Source organism: Saccostrea cucullata, unplaced genomic scaffold (genome assembly GCF_032062105.1).
Source record: "Saccostrea cucullata isolate Sc308-1 unplaced genomic scaffold, CSIRO_AGI_Scuc_v1 ctg368, whole genome shotgun sequence".
NCBI lineage: Eukaryota > Metazoa > Mollusca > Bivalvia > Ostreida > Ostreidae > Saccostrea > Saccostrea cuccullata.
This window is the reverse complement of record NW_026930642.1, coordinates 129,401-153,066: the sequence shown is the minus strand read 5'-3', so window position 1 is coordinate 153,066 and position 23,666 is coordinate 129,401. Positions and strand designations below refer to the sequence as shown.

Here is a 23,666-nt window from a genome sequence, read left to right as displayed (position 1 = left end):
AATAAATAAATAAATAAATAAAGTGGCTTAATAATTAGTCTTTGAACCCAAATAGTGGGATTTCCCCTCAGATTTGTTTACTTTAAATATTTGACAGACTTTTTTCATTAAAACGAATGGGATTAACTTGGGCCAATCAAAGGGATAGGTAATTTGTAGGTGTAAATGAGGACCATTTGGGAGTACTATCTCAAATCCGAAAATGTTGCGCTGATCAACTGAATTCCAAGTATATTCCAAGTGACTGAAGCTAAAAACACTAAAAAAAATTGTAAAATAACCAAATTAATTTGATAGATAATGCAATTCCAACGTTTCTTTTCAAAAAATCTTGAAAATCATTAACCGGATATCGGAATCCACATTTCATTCTCCATATATCTAACTTCCGCTTTCACCCCAAGGTGTATCATTCCAAGGGTTACCTGAATCTATGTGATTTTGTAGTGATCGTAAAGGTTTTACCGAGAACTCTGGACTTCTATCTTAAAAAGGATGCATAAAATATTCGGAAAAAAGAACAAAAGTAAAGATAATCTCGTGGAATATTCACAAAATTCTACGGGAAATGACGGACCCCGCCCAGCGGAGGGGAACAACACACCTGACACGAACGGCACAACGCAACAACAGCCGGCGGTACAGAAGAATGACCCCCCTCCCCAGCCGCCCCGTCCCAAGCTAGTATTCCACTGTCAGCAGGCTCATGGGAGCCCAACCGGTATCATCTCTGGGTTCACCAATGTGAAAGAATTATACCAGAAAATAGCCGATTGCTATGATTTACCTGTTTCAGAAGTAAGTGAGATGGTATTTTATTTACTGTCAACTTGTAATTGGATTTTAATTTAGGTATTTGCCATCATTAATTGTTATTGTCATGGGTCTTTATTTTAGCTATTTTCTGTTTGTCATAAAAGTGGAAAACATACCATGTTATACTAATGTCATTACAAGAACTCATTTATATGTTAAGTTGTAACGGGAGAGGAGAAAAAATGCAGAGGACCAGATCGGGATTCCAACTAGGGCCCCTTGAATCTCCGGTCAGGTGCTCTACCAACTGAGCTGTCTGACAGCCACATTCCTCCCTCCCTAAAGGTCTTTGGCCCCCAAAGACCCCAACCAAGGCTCTTCCTTGGTCGGCTTCTCACCTGTCACTTGGCACTAAATGTAATGGGAGAGGAGAAAATGCAGCGGACCAGACTGGGATTTAAACCCGCGTTCCCTGAATCTCCAGTCAGGTGCTCTACCAACTGAGCTGGCGGCCACTGTCGATTGAATCTGACTGACCACCACAAAAATTAAGTTCAAAATGTCATGATACATGTAACTAATAGACCATTATTTGAACTTGAAAGTAGCAGTTGGTTATTGGTTTGAATATCAAAGTCAAAGCGTAATTAATTATTATTGTTATTGTTTTGACAGTGGCAGACATTTGTATTCATTGACAACTATCCAGCTGATATGTAAAATTGAAATCAGTTTCAACCGATGTCATGTTTCACTTGTCTTTTTAAGGGGGGAAGGGGGTATGGATATTGATATGATATTGAGATGCTGGTATCTCTCATCCTAATTTGCATTGAGGTAGTAAACCAGTATGTACCACATGATTCAAAAAAATTTAAATTGTGAAACACTGATGTGTAAAAACACACAATTAAAAAAAGTGACCATTTAAACATAATTAAACTATTTACACACTAAAATTTCCTAGTCATGACAAGGAGCACACTGTGGTTGTGACCAGTCAGGAGGGGATGCTCACTCCTCCATGGCACCTGATCCCACCTCTGATGTTTTAGAGGTCTGTGTTTGCTGACTGCTCCTGATTTGTATTGTTTGAATGGACTTTTGAGTTTAAATACTGTTTGTTTTCTCAAAATTTCATGACATTTAATATTGCTGGCACAATTTACACTTTTCCACTGGAAGCATGATTTTAGACAAAAGTTGTTACTAGTATCATAAAATGTGTAATGATTGTGATAAGATGTGATTAGAAAATAGTGTTTTCACACATTGATTCAGTATTACTTCAACAAATGTTATGCAACAGTGGGGACCCAGATTGTAAATTTGAACTAAAAATCTAAGTGAGGGGTTTCTGTATAGCCAGAAAATCTGTGTGGTAGATAAAAGGGGTCAGGATAAAATGAAAAAAAAATAAAAACATATTTGAAATGTTTCAACAAGAGTAAAATTAAGAAAATCGAGAGAAAAAATATGTGATTTTGAATTGTATATGAGGAGGAATTATGTCAAATGATCAACAAGTCTCAATAGAATTAAGGGTCTACAATGTAGATATTCTTGTACTTGGTCCAGACAATTTCAAGTTTTTCCCCTGAACAGTTAATTAACTTATAAGGTTGTCATAAGAGCATACAGGTAATAATATACTTGTACATTTGAAATGAGAATATTTAAAAAAAAAAAACTGATATGAAATCAATATGGAGGATACATCACAATATGTTTCTATGGTGATAGCAGAGATTGTCTATTCAATGAATACTGGATTAATAGGTAACGTTATAAAAATGTGAAACCTGATGCTTTAGACTGACTGACAATAAAAGGACAGGAATAAATATGGAATGTGGACTTCTTGACTATAACCTCTGTGTGACCTCATCATATTTATAATATGTTTGTTTCATACGTACAGTTCATCTTTATTAATATTAAATTGTGTACATCATGGTTATGCACATGTAAAGATACATTTTAATTTTTTTGGCCATTCCTCCCAATATAACCAACTGTTAATGATTTAAATTTGGATAAAAATCGTCAAAATTTTCCCTCGTATTTCACTTCTCGGTTTGATAAATCTATGATATATCTCAGATGACAGTTTTCTGATACTGTCACAGATTGTTGGGGTCCTTGATCAGTACTTCATTTGTGTGTTGAATTAATTAAGGTTAATTTGGTGTTGATTAATTATGGATACAGATTGGGCTATATTAAGTCTTTCTGTTAGTACAGGTAAATTTATACAGTAAATTTGATCAGTCATAACACATTATACAGTGTTGGTAACATGCCCCTGTATAATTCATAATAAACAAATGACTTTCAAATATCAACCTAGTTTGATGGGTGTTTTTTTTTTTTTTTTTTTTTTTTTAAATTTTTTACTGATGAAATATACTTCTATCTTGTACCCAAAATCAAGAAAATGGAATTCCTGTTCTGTAAATACAGGATGGTTTAGTCTCAATCAAAATTTTCTGTATTATGATGCATCCAGAATGAAAGTTGTTTGGCAAGTTACAAGTTGATAGAATTTAGTTCCTAACACAAAGGGAACTGATTTAATAATGTCTTCAATAATGTGGCTCAACTGTATATAGTTTTGTTGAATACTATCAGATTTTTGAAAAGTGTGTAAATGTAATAGAGTATTTTAGAATAGTAAACTAAACTTCGGCTTAATAGGTTCCTAAGCTACCCAGTAGTTATGACTTTATTATAATTTCAGATACTCTTTTGTACATTGAATACACACAAAGTGGATATGTCCAGACTGTTGGGTGGACAGATTGGTTTGGAGGATTTTATATTTGCCCATATCAAAGGTCGTCCCAAAGAAATGGAGGTGACAAAGTCCCAGGATGCATTAGGACTGACCATAACGGACAATGGAGCTGGGTACGCGTTTATCAAACGAATAAAAGAGGACAGTATAATGGACAAACAAGAACTGATTTCAGTGGGTGATCATATAGAAAAAATTGATGGAAAAAGTTTAGTGGGCTGCAGGCATTTTGAGGTGGCCAAGATGTTGAAAGAGATTCCTAAAGGAACTACGTTTACCATTCGTGTTGTGGAGCCCATGAAGTCTGGTTTCTGTAAGTACGTTTTTAACGTCAATATGAAGTCCCTGTATATTTTACCACTTTAAACTTTTTATATGTGCACGTTAAGATTTTATTTTTTAAAAAAGTGAATTTGCAGTTTGTAGGTCAGCATCATTTAGCTTTGAAAACAACCCACATTTTGAAAATTCTTCCTGTTTGATTCTTTTTTGGTAAATAACATGTGGTTGGATTTTTGGTGATTACATGTATTGTATTAAGAGAATATGATTCCTTATTTCTAAAACATATATATTAATTATCTGACAAAATCCTAGCTGAGTTTTTGTTTTGAAATAGCAATGCAATTTTATCAAAAATATGATGCTATTTGCTTTATTATCTGATCATGCAGCAAGTATGGGTAAAACATGTGTTTTATATTGTGATTGGATCCAGTTCTCTTTTCATTTTAAATATGATTACTTTAATAGTACAGTCGAAAGGAAAAAAAAGAAGATTTGTTTAATCTTCTTTAGATATTTCAAAGCGATTCAAAGAGACAACGTTTTCAAACATTTTGAGCTTTCATAATGTAGAGATGTTCCAATCAAAAGATTTTTTTACAGATCACTAATTTTTCACACTTAAGAAAAATAATACACTGTACATACTTAATAAGCTTTATTCAATCATATAATTTATTGATAAAACAGATTAGTGCTAAAAAAAACCCTTTTAGTCATTAGTCATAAATTAACAGCGAATGGGAACCTTTTGTTGTATGCCACTAAGTTGTTTGTGTTGTTTTTTTATGTACAGATGTCACCAAAAATTCAACCTACAGTGGACTTGCTTGTTCTGCCCCAGATAGTCCCTGTATTGTTGTGATTTCGTAAAAAATCTTTATTGTTTTCGATAAATTATACCAGGGTAATTTAAAATGTTAACGGTAAGTACTTCGCGGTAGGGTTAGAAATACTTTGAGAAATACATTCCCCTTTCTATTTGTAGCTTTTGTTGAGAAATCCAGCGGGAAAAAGGGAAGTGGAAACATAGGATCAGGCAAACAGACGTTACGACTTCGATCCTCAGGGCCCGCCACTGTGGAAATTGTGAGTTTACTTTTGTACACAAATGGTACACTACTGTTGTCAATAGATGGCTTTGAACATCTTTGGTTGATCATACTAGTATATCAATTTATGCAATACAGTAAGATTTGATTTCTTACTTTTTTTCTTTTCTTTTATACAGTTTAGCAGTGACATGAAATGCATATATCTAAACTGAGGTGTCACATTCATTCATGTAGATAAATGTCTTTCACTACCATTAGCAAATTATAAGACATTGCATCTCTTGTTACCAGCATGTTAAGTTGATAAGCAAAAAAAAAAAAATCACAAAAGTTTATTTTCACTGAAGATGTGAAGTGCAGGAAATGAAGGCTAACATTAATGTGATAATTAAGGCTAATTAAACAGGTCTTAGGTAATGTATGGATACACAGTGTAAAGAGCCCTCGACACCGAATCGTTTCATCAGGAGGAAATGTCTTCTAACTTAGTACTCGACAGATAGAGAGTGATACATAGCTAGGCCGATAACACTGTTTATTCATACCTAACATATTCTGGTTAACTAATCGGCCAAGATAAAAACATAGGTTTTTGTTGACCTTTGACAAACTCCTCAGTAGAAAAAAAAAACTAGACACAGACAAATAAAGACACAGCTAAGCAGCATTCTGGACAGCTTTATATGGAATCAAGTCACTTTTCTGGAGTACATAAGAATTTTCATTGGCAGGAGTATATAGGTTTCAGATATTTTATTCTAAGGGAGGCAGTAAAATGCTTCAGTCAGCCAGGGGACTGATTGTATAATATGCCATCATAGTAGTAGTCTTGACTTGTAGATTCACTGATAGGTGGGTCTTGACCTTTAGTTTATTATGACAGCCTATCTTTGATAACGGACACAAGCTTGAGATAAACAGACATATAAAACAAGCTTGTTTGTGTAATCTGTTCTGTCTACTACCATAAGATGAGGGCCAGTTAGAATTTGTATTGGTAGACACAAGTCCACAATAAAAATTCAAGTTCCTATTGCAAACATTGGCTTGCTGGTAATTGTTATAATGGGTTACACAACAACTCCACCAATAAAAATTTTACAAGTTTTAAATAATTTTACACACAATGTACAAAAATTATTAAATGTATTTTCAAATATGTTTTATTATCTTAATTATTATTTTTGTATGTCAAAATTGTAAAATTCAAAGGTTCTTACCCTAAATGATTATATATGTTTTTTGTACAAAAATGTCTAAGGTACAGTCATAGGGTGACATATAATTTTTACCCAAAATACAGCTAGAATGCAGGATTTGGCATCTCCCCAAAATTTCCCCCTCTCCCCAACACAGAGACATGTATAGGCTAGGTTGACAGAAGTGCTTGGATTTGAGCCTTCTTCCTATATCCATGAAGTATAGGCAAAAGCCTAACCGCTTCTACGGTTTAAAAGTTAGTGTCAACCCCTGATAATATGATTATTAAAGGTTTTGGTCAAGTATAAAATCCCTCTACACACCCCTCTCCCCAGAAACATGCATAATTGATAGTTTTTCACATATTTTAAAACAAATTAAAAAAAAAAAAACTAGTTATTTATTGTATATGCATTAAAAAAAAGCTATTTTGTAATTATTCATTCAAGCAAATTATTGAAAAAAAAAAAAATAATTGAATTAAAATTGAAGAATTTTCAGGTGTTGAGATTTAAGATGCTGAAGTATGAATTGTTAGCTGACACCATGTTTGTATTTTCAGCCTGATGATGTAGTGAATGTGGCAGTTGACAAAGTAAATGGTTTGTTGGAATCATTCATGGGAATCAATGACACAGAGTTAGGTAAGTCTACACTATACAAACAAAGAAGTGTCAAGTAGCCAAAACCTACACAGATGTCCTCTAAAACATGTTGATATACCCAGTCAAAACAGGTTCTCATAATTACTTATTCAGAGCAAAAAATATATTGTTGTTTTGAGTGAATTGCTTACAAGGGGTATATCATAAATGTATATGGGTAGAATACTTTCAAAGTAGAAGTGAGGGTTATTTTTTCTAGCTATTTTTATTAAAAGTTAATTTTTTGTCAGTGATATCATGTCAGATTTATAGCCTCAGGTTTACCTGTATAAAGTTTCACAACTCCTTAACTACTGCAAATCAAAACACCCCCAGACTGCAGGTTTTAATTTCACAAACAATTCAAATTTACCTGTGGGTTATTTTTCAACATTGGAATGACATTTATGTAAACATTGAAATTCTTATTTAACAATACCAAATCCTAGTCAACTTCTGTAAACTTGAAAACAAACTTAAAGTGGAATGATAACAAAGTTATAAATTAATCTTTAAAAAGTAACGTTGCTATATATAGAAGAGCACCCCCTTCCATAATTTATTTCATTGCTAAAAAATTATTATTGATGATAAATAAATGCCTTGGAAGCTTTATTGTAAAATGCAATATTTTATGTGAATATTTTTTTTTTGCGTAATTTCATGAATGATGTAAATGATATTTTTGCTCCACAGCTCAAACAATATGGGAGTTAGGAAGCAAGAAAGATAACCCAAGTGATTTTGCCATGGCGGTGGACAACTCGGAACTTAAAGACTTTGGTTTCACGGACGATTTTGTATTCGACCTTTGGGGTGCAATTTCTGATGCAAAGAGTGGCCGACTAACAAAGGGTGTGCAGGAATTTAACGAACAGTTTTAGAGACATGTCGTCCTGGGTCTATACGTGTACAAAAGTTGTGGTAACGTGTTGTGATAAATTTCTGTCTACATTCCCTCGTCATTTTGTGATGCAGTCATACAAAAACGTATCACCATTTTATATTGCAAATTTTTACTTTTAAAAAAGCTGTGCTTTTTCACCATTTCATCTTTATGAAAATTATTATATTTTTAACAGATATAGTCAAGCATTCCTAGAAAATTTTCTTGTTATATTAATAAGTTGATTATCATATGATTTAATTCCTGTGTTATATTTTTGCAAATATTTTATTGATTGTTATGAATTAATTTAATTATTAATACATGTACATCATATGTTATTTATATGATCTCAAGCTCTGTATAAAAAGATAAAGAAGAATAAGTCCTGGTGTGTTACACACAAGTTTCTAGTATTTGTTTCTATAAAAGAAAAATGTCACGAGTCCATTGTTTATTGCTCAATTCAATTTCCAAACAAAGATGCATTAAAAAGGGCAATAAGTTGTAAAATATCTATGGTCTTTGAGAAATTTTAAGTTATTTGGAATTATTAAATGAATTTTTAAAAATTTGATAAAATTAGGAAGAAAATATTGTCTGACCGTCAGTAAATCACTTTGCTTACCAAGTGGCACTTTTTAAATACTATGTATTACAAATTTTTACTTACAACTGAACATATTTTTATATAGTTACCTATTTCCAATGTCCTATTTAGTACAATATTTTGCTTCTAAATCAGCAATTGCTTCCCGGAGAGGACTTTGTCTCAGCCAATCAGGGTTAAGTACCGTAAATGTATTTTATTTGGCGTGTATGATATTTGGCGGAAAAGTGATTCCTGACCAAGTTAGCGTATACATGTATTTGAATTGGTGCTTTCTGAATATGGTTTTTATGAATATATATAAACAAGACAATTTGCAATGAACTTAATTTAGAGGCAGATGCTTTTATACACAGCCAAATGTAATACATTTACAGTATTTGAAAAAAAGTTGTCATTATACTTTTAACAAATTTGCTAGATTTAAGCAACTTGATAGTATATCACTGATTTCATGACTGATAGAAATATCAATTCAGTTAAATTCTTTTTCATTTGATGCCAGTTGTGAACAAACTATATATGGTGTGTATTTTTAAACTTGTATGAAAGTGGCTGTTGGTGTCCTTTTTAAAAAGTAATCAATATTTAATTAATGTTTTAAAATTGTGATTCTAATGCTTTAAGTTAGTTTAATAAACTCTTTAATTTAATTAATTTAGTAATATCTTTAATTTAAAACTACATGTATTTTTTAGTAGACTAATGTTTGTGCCATTGATAGAACTGCATATGATTGAAACGAAATAATTTCACTCGTTTTTAGTCTTAAGTAACTTCAAGGGTTGTGTTTTTCAGATTTTTCTACAGTAACTTATGGTACTGGTAGCAGCATGTTTTAAGGCATATCACAGCACAATATATTACACACAATATACACATATCATACATGTATGACATGTTCATTGAAAACATATCGTGAAATAACTCAAAATTAACAATAATTTTTTCCCACTTAAGTTGTATTTAAACTTTGGTTTCAATGACTTTGATAATGATAATGAAGGAAGCTGTGACCTTGTGTTCATGATGTTAGTATTACCATATTCATTGTGATAAGAAATCCATCTTAATATACCTGCAGTGCTTAGAGATTTTTATAGCTTTAATATTGCAACAACAGCTTACTTAAAAATTTCATCGAAAGATTTTTTTTTTTAATGGATGAGAATATTCAATGTCACCCTCACTTTTGCTAGTCTAGTTTTGATAAATTATGTTCAGAAAGAAGTAAAATTGTGTGTTATTTGTTAATTATCTGTTAATTCTCCTAGGGAAAAATTGTATTTTGAATTATGTTGTGCAGAATCCTTGTATTTTCCATGTAAAAAAAAATTGCTCTGGTCTTTGATGACCATCCATTGTTTATTATGATTGTTCACCTCAAACAAAATAATTTTTTCCTTGACTACAAATGAATCGATCCCCTACCCTTTGTTTTAAGTCTGTACATTTATAATGTCTATTTGATGTCAACTGATACATGTTGTTTGGCTTGTTAAATGTCAAATACTTAAGATTTTTACTGTCAAAATCTTCTTGATACTTGTATACATTTAATGTTTTAATTATTGAAAATGCTCTATTGTTTGAGCAGTTTAATTTGCAACTTAGAAAATGTAGACTTCTAGATAAATACGTTTGCTGCTATAATTTAACTGGGTACATCGGATTGTGTTTCACTTGACTACAAACATTAATTTTTCCCACCCTGGAAATATTAACTACTTCTTCCTTTTCATGCATTGCCAGACTGGCAGACAGAGAAGGAAAATACACTGTTAAGCACAATGATATTAGCAACTTTATTTCAAGTTTTTGATTCATAACTCAAAATTTTTAACCAGCCATGCTGTATAGAGTTCATTTTTGACTCAAGAAAAATGGAAGGTAATATGTTGTTGCAACTGTATTCTTTAATATCAATTACAGTCATGTAAATGAAGCATATGGACAAAAAAATGGCAGAGCCCTTCATATTTACTTCATGAACCAAGCTATTTGTAACACAATTCTTCATACCGGTTGTGACTGAATTTTACAGAGATTTTCCTTTAGAATTTAGAAGGTCTTATGATGATTTTGATGAAATTTATTTATTTAAGCAATGTGATGATGAAATGTGATGATGCTGGTTCATCACAGTGTATAATAAATCTTTTCAATGATGATTTATCTGTTGTTTATTTGAAGAAATAAACTGTTTATGACATCAATGCCAGGGAAATTAGTTAGTTAAAAATGCAGAAAAATACTCCCCGTATCATTGATTTATTTTGATTAAGGGGGAGTGTTTTTTTCCCTTTGTTGAGCCATGTATAAACTAAATGAATACCAGTATGTATCTTCTTAGTATCTTCTTAGTATCTCAAATTTAAAACAGAGATGTTGGAAAATTTAAAAACAAGATATGTTTATGAAACACTCTGTGTCTAGCAGCATAAAGTTTTAAAATGGTTATTTTAATCATATAGGTCACAGTCAAGGTCACAAGGTCATTGACCTTGGTGTCATATTTATTTAAAGAGAGATTATTGATAATTTTAAAATGAGATGTTTTAAAACATAGATATGGCCCCCCCCCCCCTCCCCCACAAACTGGCTATTTTTAGCATAAAGGTCACAGTCAAGGTCATAGTCTCTCAAAAATGGTGCCATTTACCCAAAGAACTTAATTAGTAGAAAGCTTACTTATCTGTAACATAAATTCCATCTCTCATGTGCAACCTCTCTAAAGAAAATGATGGTGAAGGTAAAATTTTTCAGACAAAAAGCTATTTTGGTGTGATCATACCCAAAACAAAGTTGACCTGGATATTCATAGGACTAATCTGTATACTAAATTCCATCTCAATGTGTGCAGCTCTCTGTGAAAAGTGAACAGAAACTGGTCCAATTTTTCTTATGGATAAACTCTGTCAAAAATGGTGTGATCATTTCACACAAAGATTGCTACTGACCTAAGGGTGTGTCATGACCTTGACCCAATGTCATTTGGGGAAGTTCATGGTCACTGGAACAAAAACTTCATTATTCATGTCCGGTCCATATCTTTCTTATGGATACACATGGTAGGTTCTCATTTCACACAAAGATTATTCATGACCTAAGGGTGTGTCATGACCTTGAACCAAGGTCATTTGGGGAAGTTCAAGGTCACTCAAAGAAAAAATTCATTATTCATGTCCGGACCATATCTTTCTTAAACGTGGTAGGTTCTCATTTCAAACAAAGATTGCTACTGACCTAAGGGTGTGTCATGACCTTGAACCAAGGTCATTTGGGGAAGTTCAAGGTCACTCAAAGAAAAAATTAATTATTCATGTCCAGTCCTTATCTTTCTTATGGATAAACTTGGTAGGTTCTCATTTCGCACAAAGATTGCTCCTGACCTAAGGTTGTGTAATGACCTTGGGTCAATGTCATTTGGGGAAGTTCAAGGTCATTGGAAGAAAAAATTCATAATTCGTGTCTGATCCATATCTTTCTTATGGATAAACTTGGTAAGTTCCTATTTCACACAAAGATTCTTTATGACCTAAAGGTGTGTCATGACCTTGACCCAAGGTCATCAGTGCAAGTTCAAGGTTACTGAAAGATAAATTTCTCTTATTGCTTCCATATCAATTTGATAAAGATGGAATGCATCAATGCTACTTCACACAAAGATTCACCATGCAAGGGTGTGTCATGATTTTGAACGAAGATCATATATGCAAGTTCAAGGTCACTGACAGAAGTTCATAATTCATGTCTGGTCTGTATATTTACAATTTTTTTTATTAGGCTGCGCCTTCGTTTCATTGATTAAAAAATATAATGAGCAATTATATTTGCACTAAAAATGTTTTAGCATTTCCCTCTTCTCTTAGATCCATAAAATATTCATGATTTAGCACTTCTGAAAAACCCAGCATATATATTAATATACAATTGATATAGTTTTCACATAATTTCATTGACCTTGGTGTCAATTGAAAGAGTTTAATTAGTGGAGTATGCATACCAAACATGAAATCTCTATCCTTAATGGTTCAAAAGTTATGGCGAAAGTTGAAGTTTGCAGACAGACAGGACAAAAACAATATGCGACCCAGATCTATCGATCTGGGAGCATAAAAATGATAGCTCAAATGACTTCAAAAGATAATTCGTAGAGATTTCAACTTTTAATTATGTTCATGCATACATAAAATCTAGGACTCACATTATGGGAATACATTTCTCATATTGCTTCCATTTCAATTTGATAAAGATAATAACACAAACAAACTTACAAGAATATATACCTTCACCATGCAAATGACATAACACTAATTAATGTCCTTGTATAAAAAATTACTACATCATTCTATTCTCCTAATGTGTGCCATTTGACTGTTTTTTCTAGTATTTATAGTAAATTTTTGCACACATTTTCAACATTAAGTCACAATTTCATAGACTTGTGTTCACTTGAAAGTTTGAGTACATATATCTGTGTATAATTTTTGTCCCAATAAAGCTAGCCTTGGGTCGACTATATTCAAGATCGATTCAACACATTTGGGGATGCTTTTACTAACCCTAGCTGACATGTATATTATTATACAATTGATTATTATTTTTCCTTTGCATACATTTCTTTGTGGAAATATACTGGTAACTTCCCAACTGTGTTCTACTGTAGCCCTAAAGATAAGTTTTGAAGGTACTTGAATTTTGGCTACATGAAACTTTTTGCAAGAAAAATTAATTATATCCCTTTGAAGAATGAATTTCTTCTATTTGTATATGTTTGATTTTCTTTCATCCTGAGATGCCTTCTTGTAAGTTTGTTGGCCCAGTGTTTCTGCAGAATATGTGAAAAGTTTAATATTACGTTGTACATACCGGTATATTCAAAGTTAAAATACATGTACACATAATCAAATGTATATAGATATTATGTATTATACATTTTCTGGGCAAACTGATTAGAAAAGCTCTTTTGAGCCTCTAACTCATGACAACTAGTCAGCTTTTTCTTTTTTCAAATATACACTTACACATGTACCTAAATTAAGAAACCAACACCTGTGCATTACACTCAGAACATGTATATGGTTTTGTATCTTTTTATATAAATAATGTATTGCATTTGTACAAATGATAAGATGGTTTAAAGTCTGTTTAGTTGTCCAGAAGACAGATAGGGTTGTCGTAGACCATTTGTAAGTTCACTTTTGGTCCAATGAGAGTCCTGATGTCATCTATCTTGTACTTAATCATTGTTGGTCTGTAAAATTCATAAAAAAGAATTTATTGTAAGCAAGCATGGATTACGACAAGAAATGTAGTAGCTACAGTCAACTCTCATCATTTCAAACTCAAAGGGCCTGAGAAAAAAAGATATCTGATGATTCAAGATACTGAAGGTACAATACTTTAAGAACAAGTGGTTAGGACTTCCAAATAACTTTGACATATTCACAGTAATTGAGATATCACTGATCGAGATACCAAATATATATTTCTCAGCAAAAATGTCCTAAAAACTTACATTATGTAGTTAAACATTGAAAATTTGGTATTCTTTCATTTTTTGGAAGAGAGAAAAGAAAAAGCATGCCCCACTGTACAACAGTTTTAAATGATGCAAATTTACCTTTCCAGAGATAATCCCCAGGCTATAACAGACACATTTTCAGGCAGACCCATTGGAAGCAGCATTTCTGGACGGAAAATACCAGAATTTCCAATTTCTACCCACTTCTTAAGACCTGAAATATAAGATAAGCCAGTCAGAGGAAAGTTATCTGAGGGTGCTGGATCTGTTTTCAGTTAGTTTTGGCACATAGAAGCAATTTTTTCCTTTATATCCTTTGAAAACAAGAAATCTGTGAGCCAATGCTCACTAGTAATACCCCTGCTCTGATGTGAATATACAATATCATATTAATAAATGTTACGAGTATATGCACGGATAAATAGGAATTTGACATCAGATTCATATAAAAATAAATCCCACCTCACTGCATGCATCATCAAAGTATGTACTAAAATTTCAAGCATCTGTCATGAGTAGTTGCTGAGAAAACTATGACAATTGTTTTTTAATTTATGAAACAGACAAATGCACTGACAAACAGGAAGTTAACATCAAATTTGAACAAAAATTCATCCCACCATATAGCATGCCTCACGAAAGAGTGTGCTAAAATGTCAAGCATATGCAATGAGCATTTGCTGGGAAAACTGTAACAAAAATTTGTTATGAATGAAAAATGGATGAAATAAAAGGAAGTTGACATCGGAGCATAAATCCACCATATGGCATGTATTGTGTTAAAATTCAAGCATCTGCAATGAGTATAAAACTGTGACAAAAATTTGTTATGTGTGAAACATGTATGAAACCGACAGATACACGGCCAAACAGGAAGTTGACATCAGATTTGAACAAAAATGAATCCCATCATATGGCATGCCTAAGAGAAGATTGTTTTACAATTTCAAGCATCTGCTATGAGTAGTTGCTGAGAAAACTGTGATGAAAGTTTGTTATGCATGAAACAAGTATGAAATGGACAGATGTACAGACGAACAAGAAGTTGACATCAGATTTGAACAGAAATGAATCCCACCATATGGCATTCCTCAGAGAAGATTGCATTAAAATTTCAAGCATCTGCTATGAGTAGTTGCTGAGAAAACTGTAACAAAAATTTGTTATGAATGAAAAATGGATGAAATAGACAGACGCACAGGAAGTTGACATCGGAATTGAACAAGAATAAATCCCACCATATGGCATGCCTCAGAGAAGATTGTGTTAAAATTTCAAGCATATTCAATGAGTAGTTGCTGAGAAAACCGTAACGAAAATTCGTTATGCATGAAACGGACAGTCGCACGGATAAACAGGAAGTTGACATCAGATTTAAACAAAAATTGACCCAATATATGGCATGCCTCAGAGAAGATTGTGATAAAATTTCAAGTATCTGTGATGAGTAGTTGCTGAGAAAACTGCGACGAAAATTTGTTACGGACAGACAGACAGCTGGATGGACAGCTAGACGGTAAGAAGAAGGGAGAGACACACAAGGGTAAAACAGTATACCCCCCTCTCCTTCGGAGCAGGTGTATAAAAAACCAACACTAATGATGGCTTACCTCCATTGTAATTGAAAATTTCACTGAAGAATTTTGTTTGGGAGAGGGATGGAAGGGGATAATTTAATGGTCCCTGAAAATTTCTATGCTGGGTTCTGTACAAGTTTGATGATATGGAGTCACCATTTTGATAGCTGATAATACGGTGACTTACCTTCATGATAACTGAAGACTTCCATGCTGGGTTCAGTGTACGGGTTATAAGCTGGTTTGAAGCGGAGTTTAGTGATGCCCAACTTTTTGAAGAATTCCCGAATGATTCCCATGAGATCTCCCAGAGTAAGTCCAAAGTCCGCGACTGATCCCTCGATCTGGTGGAACTCCGCTAAATGTGTGTCGTCTACATTCTCGTTCCTGAACACTCGGTCTATTGAAAAGTACTTCACTGGCTTGAACTCTTTCTGCAAAGATTGAAATTATTTGATATACAAATATAGCCCTTTTATGAGGTAAATCATATCATCACAGAAAAGCATATCAACTGAGCATGAAGTGCTAGGTCAATATGCTTTTCTGTGAAGTTGATATGTCTATGGATCCACCTCAAGAAAGGGCTATACTTGTGTATAATATTATTTTTTTCTCTGATTGGTTCAAAAATATAAGATTTAAACAACCTTGGCTGCCAAGTGTGTGTCTATTTTATTGGTACAGGATCCAGTTCATATTGTGTGAAGCTTTATTCCTTACTTGCCAAGCAAATTGGTATACATGTACTGTAAATCACTTTTTATTCGCGAGAACTTTATTTTCGCGTAATTACGCGAGACAGTGTGGTCGCGAAAATTTAATTCTCGTATATAATAGTATTCCTAAAGATTATAAAGAGCAATAACCACAATTCGCAAAAATTTTGTTTTGCTAATCAGGCGTCAATGACTATCTCGCGAAAATAAGGTGTCGCGAAAATTAAGTGATCTACAGTAAGTCAGTAACATCCTAGCCGTATTTGCTCTTGTGTCTATGTACATACCTGGTGAGCTAAGTGGTATAACATCCTAGCTGTATTTGCTCTTGTGTTTATGAACACACCTGCTGAGCTAACAGGTAAAACATCCTACCTGTATTAGCTGTAATGTCTTTGTACATACCTAGTGAGCTAACTGGTGAAACATCCTTGCTGTATTTGCTGTTACGTTTGTGTACATACTTGGTGAGCTAACTGGTGCAGCATCCTAGTGGCATTAGCTGTAATGTTTATGTAGCAGTACATACCTGTTGAGCTAACTGGTATAACATCCTAGCTGTATTTGCTGTTGTATGTGTCCTTAGTATGTTCTTTTTAGCTTCCTCTATCTTCCAATCCATTTTATACCTTCAAAGAAAAAATATACAATTCATGTTTTCAGTTAGACATTTTTCCCACACTGCAATTAATGAAGTAGACCATTGGCAGAGCTGCCAACATTCTGAAATGAAAAAATAGTAAGATGGGGGGTCCAGGGGCTGTCTAGGGCCCCTTTGGCTGAAGATTTTTTGTAAATGGGCAAACATTCAGAGCAATATGAGGCATGTTTTAAAACATAAACATGAATGCAATCGACCTTCTAAAACAAAAACGGCGACACAAGCAAGTGTTGCAAGGATTATGAACATTTTATAATAATAGTAGAAACTGGAAACGGCCATCTTTGAAAATTTCGGTATTTCAAACATTGACCAAGATAAACTGAAAATGGAAGAATAAAGAGAGAAATCGTAAGACATATTTAAGACACTTATTTTGTAAGCCTTGCGATAAAATTGTAAGTGTTGGCAGCTTTGCATAAGGGGGTGTGTTAAGCCTATCCTGAGCTAGTACATGTGTCTGGCCTGAGGGTGGATATGTATTTTCAGTTGTTAACTTTCACATGAGATCCTTGTGATCTATCCCCCAAGATGCATCTGACAAATGACCAAATGACCATGCTGAATTGCACTAAGTTTCATAGTGAGTAAGACAGGATATGGGAAATACTGTAGACTTGCTTTTTTCCATGGAGTCATAATTCCGCGGAATTTCAAAATCTGTTTAATCCACGGGTAGAAAATTACGCAGATTTTCTAGACTGTCACTATATTCCTTACATTTTTATTTAGTACGCTTAGACAAATTTCCGTAGAAAACTTGTGACAGTGTACATAGCGTAAATTAATACCACACGGAAAAAGGTACTTCTACAGTATTTAACTGGCCATAACAATATACTGGTAGTTCTAAAATGAAGCCATGAATGTTTGAATAATGTCCCCCTCACCCTCCAAATACAAAAGTTGACAATATTTGATGATCTTAGATTTAACAATGTGTAAGGCATGACCTGAACACTATATTGCTAACAGACAAACTAAGACATGAGACAGAGATACTAAGTTCACAACCATTCTGCTCCAACGCATGACAAAATGAGAATGAAGAAAAACTCTGTTCCTTTTAGCCTATATTGTACAAGTTGTCTCACCATGGCTTAACTAAAATACTTCGTTGAACAAAAATCTCGTCCTCTTTCGCAGTATATTACAGACCTGATTTCTGTCAGTCCCCCTCCCTTTGTAGCAGTGGCCTTACCCTTGTGATCCGTGACCTCCATTAGAGTGAATCTCTTTCACATGATACAAATAATCCATTGGAAATTCATGAGCAGTTCTGGGTTCTATGAAAAACAAATATTCATAAAAACTTATTTTTTGATTCATAAATAGATATTTCATACTTGCACACTTTTTTTATTCTCACAAATCACTGTGACAAACTTTTTTATTAACATCATACCGTATAAGTGGAAATTTTGGCGAGACGCAAATTTAGCGATTTTGACCTAAAATCTGGTATTTTATTTTTACCTAGAAGTAATCATAGCGATTTTAAAATGCTACCTAAAGAAGCTATTACAAATAATATACAGTTAAATTTTAGCGATATTAAATTTTAGCGATGTCAGTACCCTCGCTAATAATGCCAAAGTTAAATCCTCGCTAAAAATTCTACTTATACAGTAATTTATGGAGCCTACATACTGTATACATGGTACACTGTATTTTATTTTCGATTTTTGATTGTCATTATATGCCTTACATTTTCATTAAGTACGCTTGGAGAAATTTCCGCGGAAAATTTATGACCGCGTACATAGCGTAAATTAATACCACGCGGAAAAAAGTACTTCTACAGTACTTTTAAGAAAGCCATAAATTCTAAAGGAATACTGATTCACACAAAAATTCCAAGCTAAATAGGTAAAGACATGAATAGCAAGTTTTTGAAATTTATCTGTAGCTTTACTCACCAGACATAAAGAAAGTATCATGGGCGTCCCTGGCTGGATGTTGCTGTGGCTGAAACAGAGAGTCAAAGTTCCAGAAGCAGCTCTCGACGAAATTCTGGGTCGGCATTTCTGTGAAACTGAAAATAGAGAAATTTTCGTTCAATCTCATTTCTGGATCAAAATATTGAATGTGAAGTGATAAATTTGCATATTTTACATGAAAATCAACAAATTTTACAAGGCTAAACACACTTAATTTTGAGGTTAATATTATTTTCCAAATGATAAAATAGTCAATTATAGCATAAAGCAAATCACATAAAAGCATGGCAATACCCAGTTAATAAAAATTTTGTTTTTGCTCCTTTTAGAGGAATGCCTATCTTTTCTATCCCTTGTTAATATTTTAACACTTAACTGGGAAATGAAAACTCTATGGCTGTGAACAAACATGACTGACCTAACACACATTCAGAACTACTTACCCCATTTCCAGGAAGATCTGTCGGTACTGTGCCCTGACCTTGAGAAGAGGGTGAAGGTGACCTGCCGGAGGGGGCACCCCAAGGGCATCAAAGTTGTACTCCTTAAAAGTTTTAGTTTTCCATGATCCACTACAAGCATAATCACACAGATCACACAAACCATTAATAAAATACATCAACTTTTATAGATGTAGGCCCTGTTCCACAATAAGAACCATGATGAACTTTAGGTATACTATCTGTAAACTCCATTTATTTTTTTCTCATCCACCATACTAATGCAAAGGGCAATTCTGTTCATATCAATTTTATTTAACCAGTAAAAAACCAAAAAATATATCTTGATATATTGATTTAATTGAAGTTTGAAACATTTAACATTTTCAAGAATAATCTACTGGTACTAGTATTTAACATGTTTATTTGTCAATTTCTGAGTGATAAATTTCATTTCTTTGCTTTCATTTCAAAGATATTACCGTACCTCTGTATCATTTCAGGCGTCAAATCCACCTCTGCTTTGCTGACAGTCAGAGTGAAATTAGCTCCCTTTGACACTTTATAGCCTACTTCTTTTCTGCAAATAAAAACATCACAAATAAAAATACATGTAGGATTTTTTAGAGCATTTCTTCAAAATCCTAGATCTATTGGTAAATGTTAAAATAATAACTTCTGTTACAAAACAATCAGGTTAAAGGTACATGTTCCATGGTACAGCAGATACTAACACTTCTGTTATGAGTTTCCTTTTCTTGAAGTCTGATTTTTGGTTTTCTGGGACACTTTTGGAGTCATTAGCTGCAAACTTCAACATGCACTCCTGAACAGTGTCTTTAATGCTCTCACTCTGTAATTAAGATAAAGACACAGTAAAAATTGTAAAATTTGCATTTCATTTAAGATCAAGACATTTTTAAATTAAAAATTTTGACTGTAAAATTTTTGTATTTGTTTTATTTCTGTTTTGAACAAATTGAAAAAAGAAGTTACCTACTTACAGATTGTTTACATTTTTACAAAACTAGCATGTAAAATTTGATTTTAGATCACACACAAAAATGCATGGTACAGTCAATTCTCAAATTATTGCCATTCGATTCATATTTTCGCACAATTTCAAAGGAGAATTGATTTTTAAATTCAAAATTTTGACTTGTAGCACTTGTTTTAATTAAACAAGAAACATTTTTAACATGAACTGTTATTAATTTTGTTTTATTTCTGTTTTGTTAACAAATTGAATTAAAAGAAAGTTTGCTGACCCATAAACAATTTTACAGATTGTTTACATTTTTACACATTTTGTTTTAAAATTGTACATTAAAAAAAATTACTTGAAGTATTTTCAATCAGTATATTTTTATATACATGAAAATATTAAAAATAGAAACAATCACACACAAAAATGTGGTACATGCAAAAGGTGGCGGTTTATAAGGCTGTACATGCAAAGGATGTACTACACACTAACCTTTCTGAAAACTTTTGGTCCACCCTCACATGATTTATCCATGGAAATCCAACCTGCCTGCATGGCTTTGCTGAATCCTATCTTGGCATTAGGAACATTTTTCTGTAATATTCAATAATTTCTGTAAACATATATTGGCCTTAACTATGTAAAAAGTCAGATTTTATAATCATTTGTCCTATAAATTAAACAATGACTTTTTATCTATATTAATATGATATATGTCTGGTTTACAGACAGACTCACTTACTCCTTTATAAAGGGGGGGGGGGAAGTAAGAAAAGGTGGTTTACCCCATGAAGGAATAAAATATAAAGGGTTTCAGCAACAGGGAATAATATTGTCAGGGTGCAGCAATTAAAGATGAGGGTGTGAAATACATGGACAGGAGATGACAACAGTATGAAAGATGAGAGTACGAAAAGGGATGAACAAGAGGGCAGTTATGCCCAGGTGAGGATGTGAAAACCAATGAACAGGATAGTTACACTGCAAAATGGGTGTGTGACAATGCATTGACAATGGAGCAATACAGATGAGAGTATGACTTCCTCATCTTATTCCCTTAAATTCTTGTCCCCCCTTCCCTTTCACCAAAAAGAACAAGGAAGTGAGGAATATAGAACCATTTCTTTACACTATAAATAAACTTATTCAAAATAAATTGGACCATATTGTTGGTTTAACATTTCTAGAACTCTTTTAATAAAATGTGAAATTATTTACCTTTGTACTTATTGTTTAGACATATATAGGCTTGTAAGTTGTTTGACAATAGATGCAATATGATTTATTTAGAAAAAAAAGTTCAGTTAATTCAAAGTTTAATTAATTTGACAAAATACAACTTTTCATCTTCAGCTTTGACTGAATGAATGAAATTCAGGATATAATAATATAATCTGATGCTATTTTTTTCTACATTAATTCAAAGAGACAAAAATGCTTATTGTAGATGTAGTTCCTAATTGTTAAAAGTAATAAGTTCAATGATCTTTTATCCAAAAAAGGAAGAGAAATTAAAGCTGCACAGGATTATATCAGTTTGACCTATCAAAAAAATATTTTTAACTTTTGTAAAATTCAAAATAGTATACACTTGAAAGCTGACCTATTTCTTTACTGAATGAGGAAGAAGCTACAAAAACAATTTTATCTTTTGTATCACACAGTAAATTCTGCTTTAAAAAAATACATTCACTTTTTCAATCATAATTTAACCTTTCAACAAAAATCATCATCTTTTACTTAAAGTTACTATGCATGACAAATTACTATTCCTTTTTATCTAATATTAAAAAGGTAGGATACATGAATTTTGTTGAAATTTTATCCATACAAAGGAAGGGTTACTTCTCAAATCAAACATACCATAATTTCAGCCTGGGTAATGCCTTCAGACGGGACAGCATTGTATACCCTGGCCTCATAACTCCCATTTGCTGCCACATCTTTGCCTTCATCTGTTAATTGCCAATGTTTAGTAGAGTACTGCTCAACTTTGACAATCTAGATTTAATAAAAAGAAAACTTACCAAAATATTTATGAAACATAAATTATACATTGGATAAATATTGTACATTGTATATATATATATAAAAAAAAGTATATGATGAATTTGCCTGCTGCCCAATCCATTCACTTTAATATGTGAATAAAATTTTGTATAAATAAATATTCTACATTTTACAAATTGCAAGGGATTGAAGGAGAGTTTAAGGTTTCTCCACATGCAATTCACCCTTGGTGATTTTGGTTAATTTTCAACCTGTGACATAGCACAACTTTAATTTCCATTTCTTGTTAAAAAGGAGAACAGTAACTTAATATATTGAAAATAAAATAAATGTGCCACCAAACATACCATAAAAATTCTACAGTTATTTCAGACTTTTAACAGAGTCCTTATTTATTTTTTTTTTCATGAAATAATTGTTCAGCATACATTTTTTTTTTCATAATTTTGTGGTATACTGTCTTTTACATGTAAATCATTTTTTTTAAGATTCTGTGTGACTTACGGACTGTAAATGATTAAAAGTCCTTTTCATTAAGGTAATCTAAGCATTAGTAAATGACGGACAAGTATGGTATTATCAGATTGATTGATTGTATATTGTTTAACGTCCCTCTTGAGAATTTTTCACTCATATAGAGATGCCGACTGGTACGGTAACCACTTGCCAGTGGAAGGTTGCGAATTTTGTCCTGAACTCGCCACTCAGGGCCATTGAGAAGGGAGGGACTTTTTCGTGCCAGCACCTACTATGACACAGGACCTCAGACTATACAGTCTCATCGGAGGGACCGGTCTCCATGTCCCACAGTGGGATTCGAACCCGCGACATAAGGATCAACTCCTTACTTTGCCACTCTAGAGCAGACACTTTAACCACTGCGCCACGTGGGTGACTGGTATTATCAGAAGTTCCACACAAGAAAGAGTAAAAAGAATTTCTACTATAAACAGGAAAAATCATGCCAAATATAACAATGGCACAGTTGAAACAATTGGAGCATTTAGTGACATTTAAACTCTCTAGTGGGGAATTTTGAGTAATCGACCTGCAACTTTAAGAAATGAAAGTTAACCGGTGTTAAATATCGGTGACCAAAATTTACTATATCACAGACAGAAAATTTAACCAATTGTAAAACTTCATAAAATAAAAAATTATTGCAGATTATGAGCCTAGAACACGCTAACGTGGTCTAATCCGAATTTTCTCTACATTGGTTTCATTTCAACAAAAAATAGTACAACCCTATCAACAATGTTATGTAAATTATAAGATATGTATTTTTTTGACCAAAATCTATACAAGATATATAATCTGTTATGAGACAAGTGAATATTAATCTTAATACTGTGTAATATCACATATGGGGTGTCAGGTTGCATCATGATCATTACTGACATAAAATATTAGAACATCTTACATCACCAAGAGACTGTAGACTCTTCACTGCACCGACAATCTTTTGATGATCTTCTTTAATGGAGTTTGCAAGCTGCACCGTGTCTATCTCGCCCTGTTTGTCCACTTCTGTCAGCACGACCTGTGACAAGTCGGCCATGCTGTGTTGTTGT

The 23,666-nt window shown here is 33.0% G+C and overlaps 2 protein-coding genes across 2 annotated transcripts; one reads left to right on the top strand and one right to left on the bottom strand.

Annotated features, from left to right (window-relative positions):
• Positions 1 to 387: 387 nt before the first annotated feature.
• LOC134229400 (PDZ domain-containing protein GIPC1-like) lies at positions 388 to 10,404 on the top strand. Its single transcript, XM_062711149.1, has 5 exons — positions 388 to 798; positions 3,497 to 3,866; positions 4,827 to 4,927; positions 6,656 to 6,737; positions 7,434 to 10,404. The coding sequence occupies exons 1-5, from the start codon at positions 496 to 498 to the stop codon at positions 7,619 to 7,621; spliced, it is 1,044 nt and encodes a 347-aa protein (XP_062567133.1). The 5' UTR covers positions 388 to 495; the 3' UTR covers positions 7,622 to 10,404.
• Positions 10,405 to 13,295: 2,891 nt separating this feature from the next.
• Positions 13,296 to 23,653, bottom strand: LOC134229398 (phenylalanine--tRNA ligase alpha subunit-like). Its single transcript, XM_062711147.1, has 12 exons — positions 23,516 to 23,653; positions 21,946 to 22,083; positions 20,575 to 20,676; positions 19,832 to 19,950; positions 19,585 to 19,677; positions 19,101 to 19,229; positions 18,637 to 18,752; positions 17,919 to 18,003; positions 16,586 to 16,685; positions 15,525 to 15,771; positions 13,860 to 13,974; positions 13,296 to 13,490 (listed from the first exon to the last, which is right to left on the bottom strand). Exons 1-12 carry the CDS (start codon positions 23,651 to 23,653, stop codon positions 13,385 to 13,387), a joined length of 1,488 nt encoding a protein of 495 aa, XP_062567131.1. The 3' UTR covers positions 13,296 to 13,384.
• Between the last annotated feature and the right edge of the window lie 13 nt (positions 23,654 to 23,666).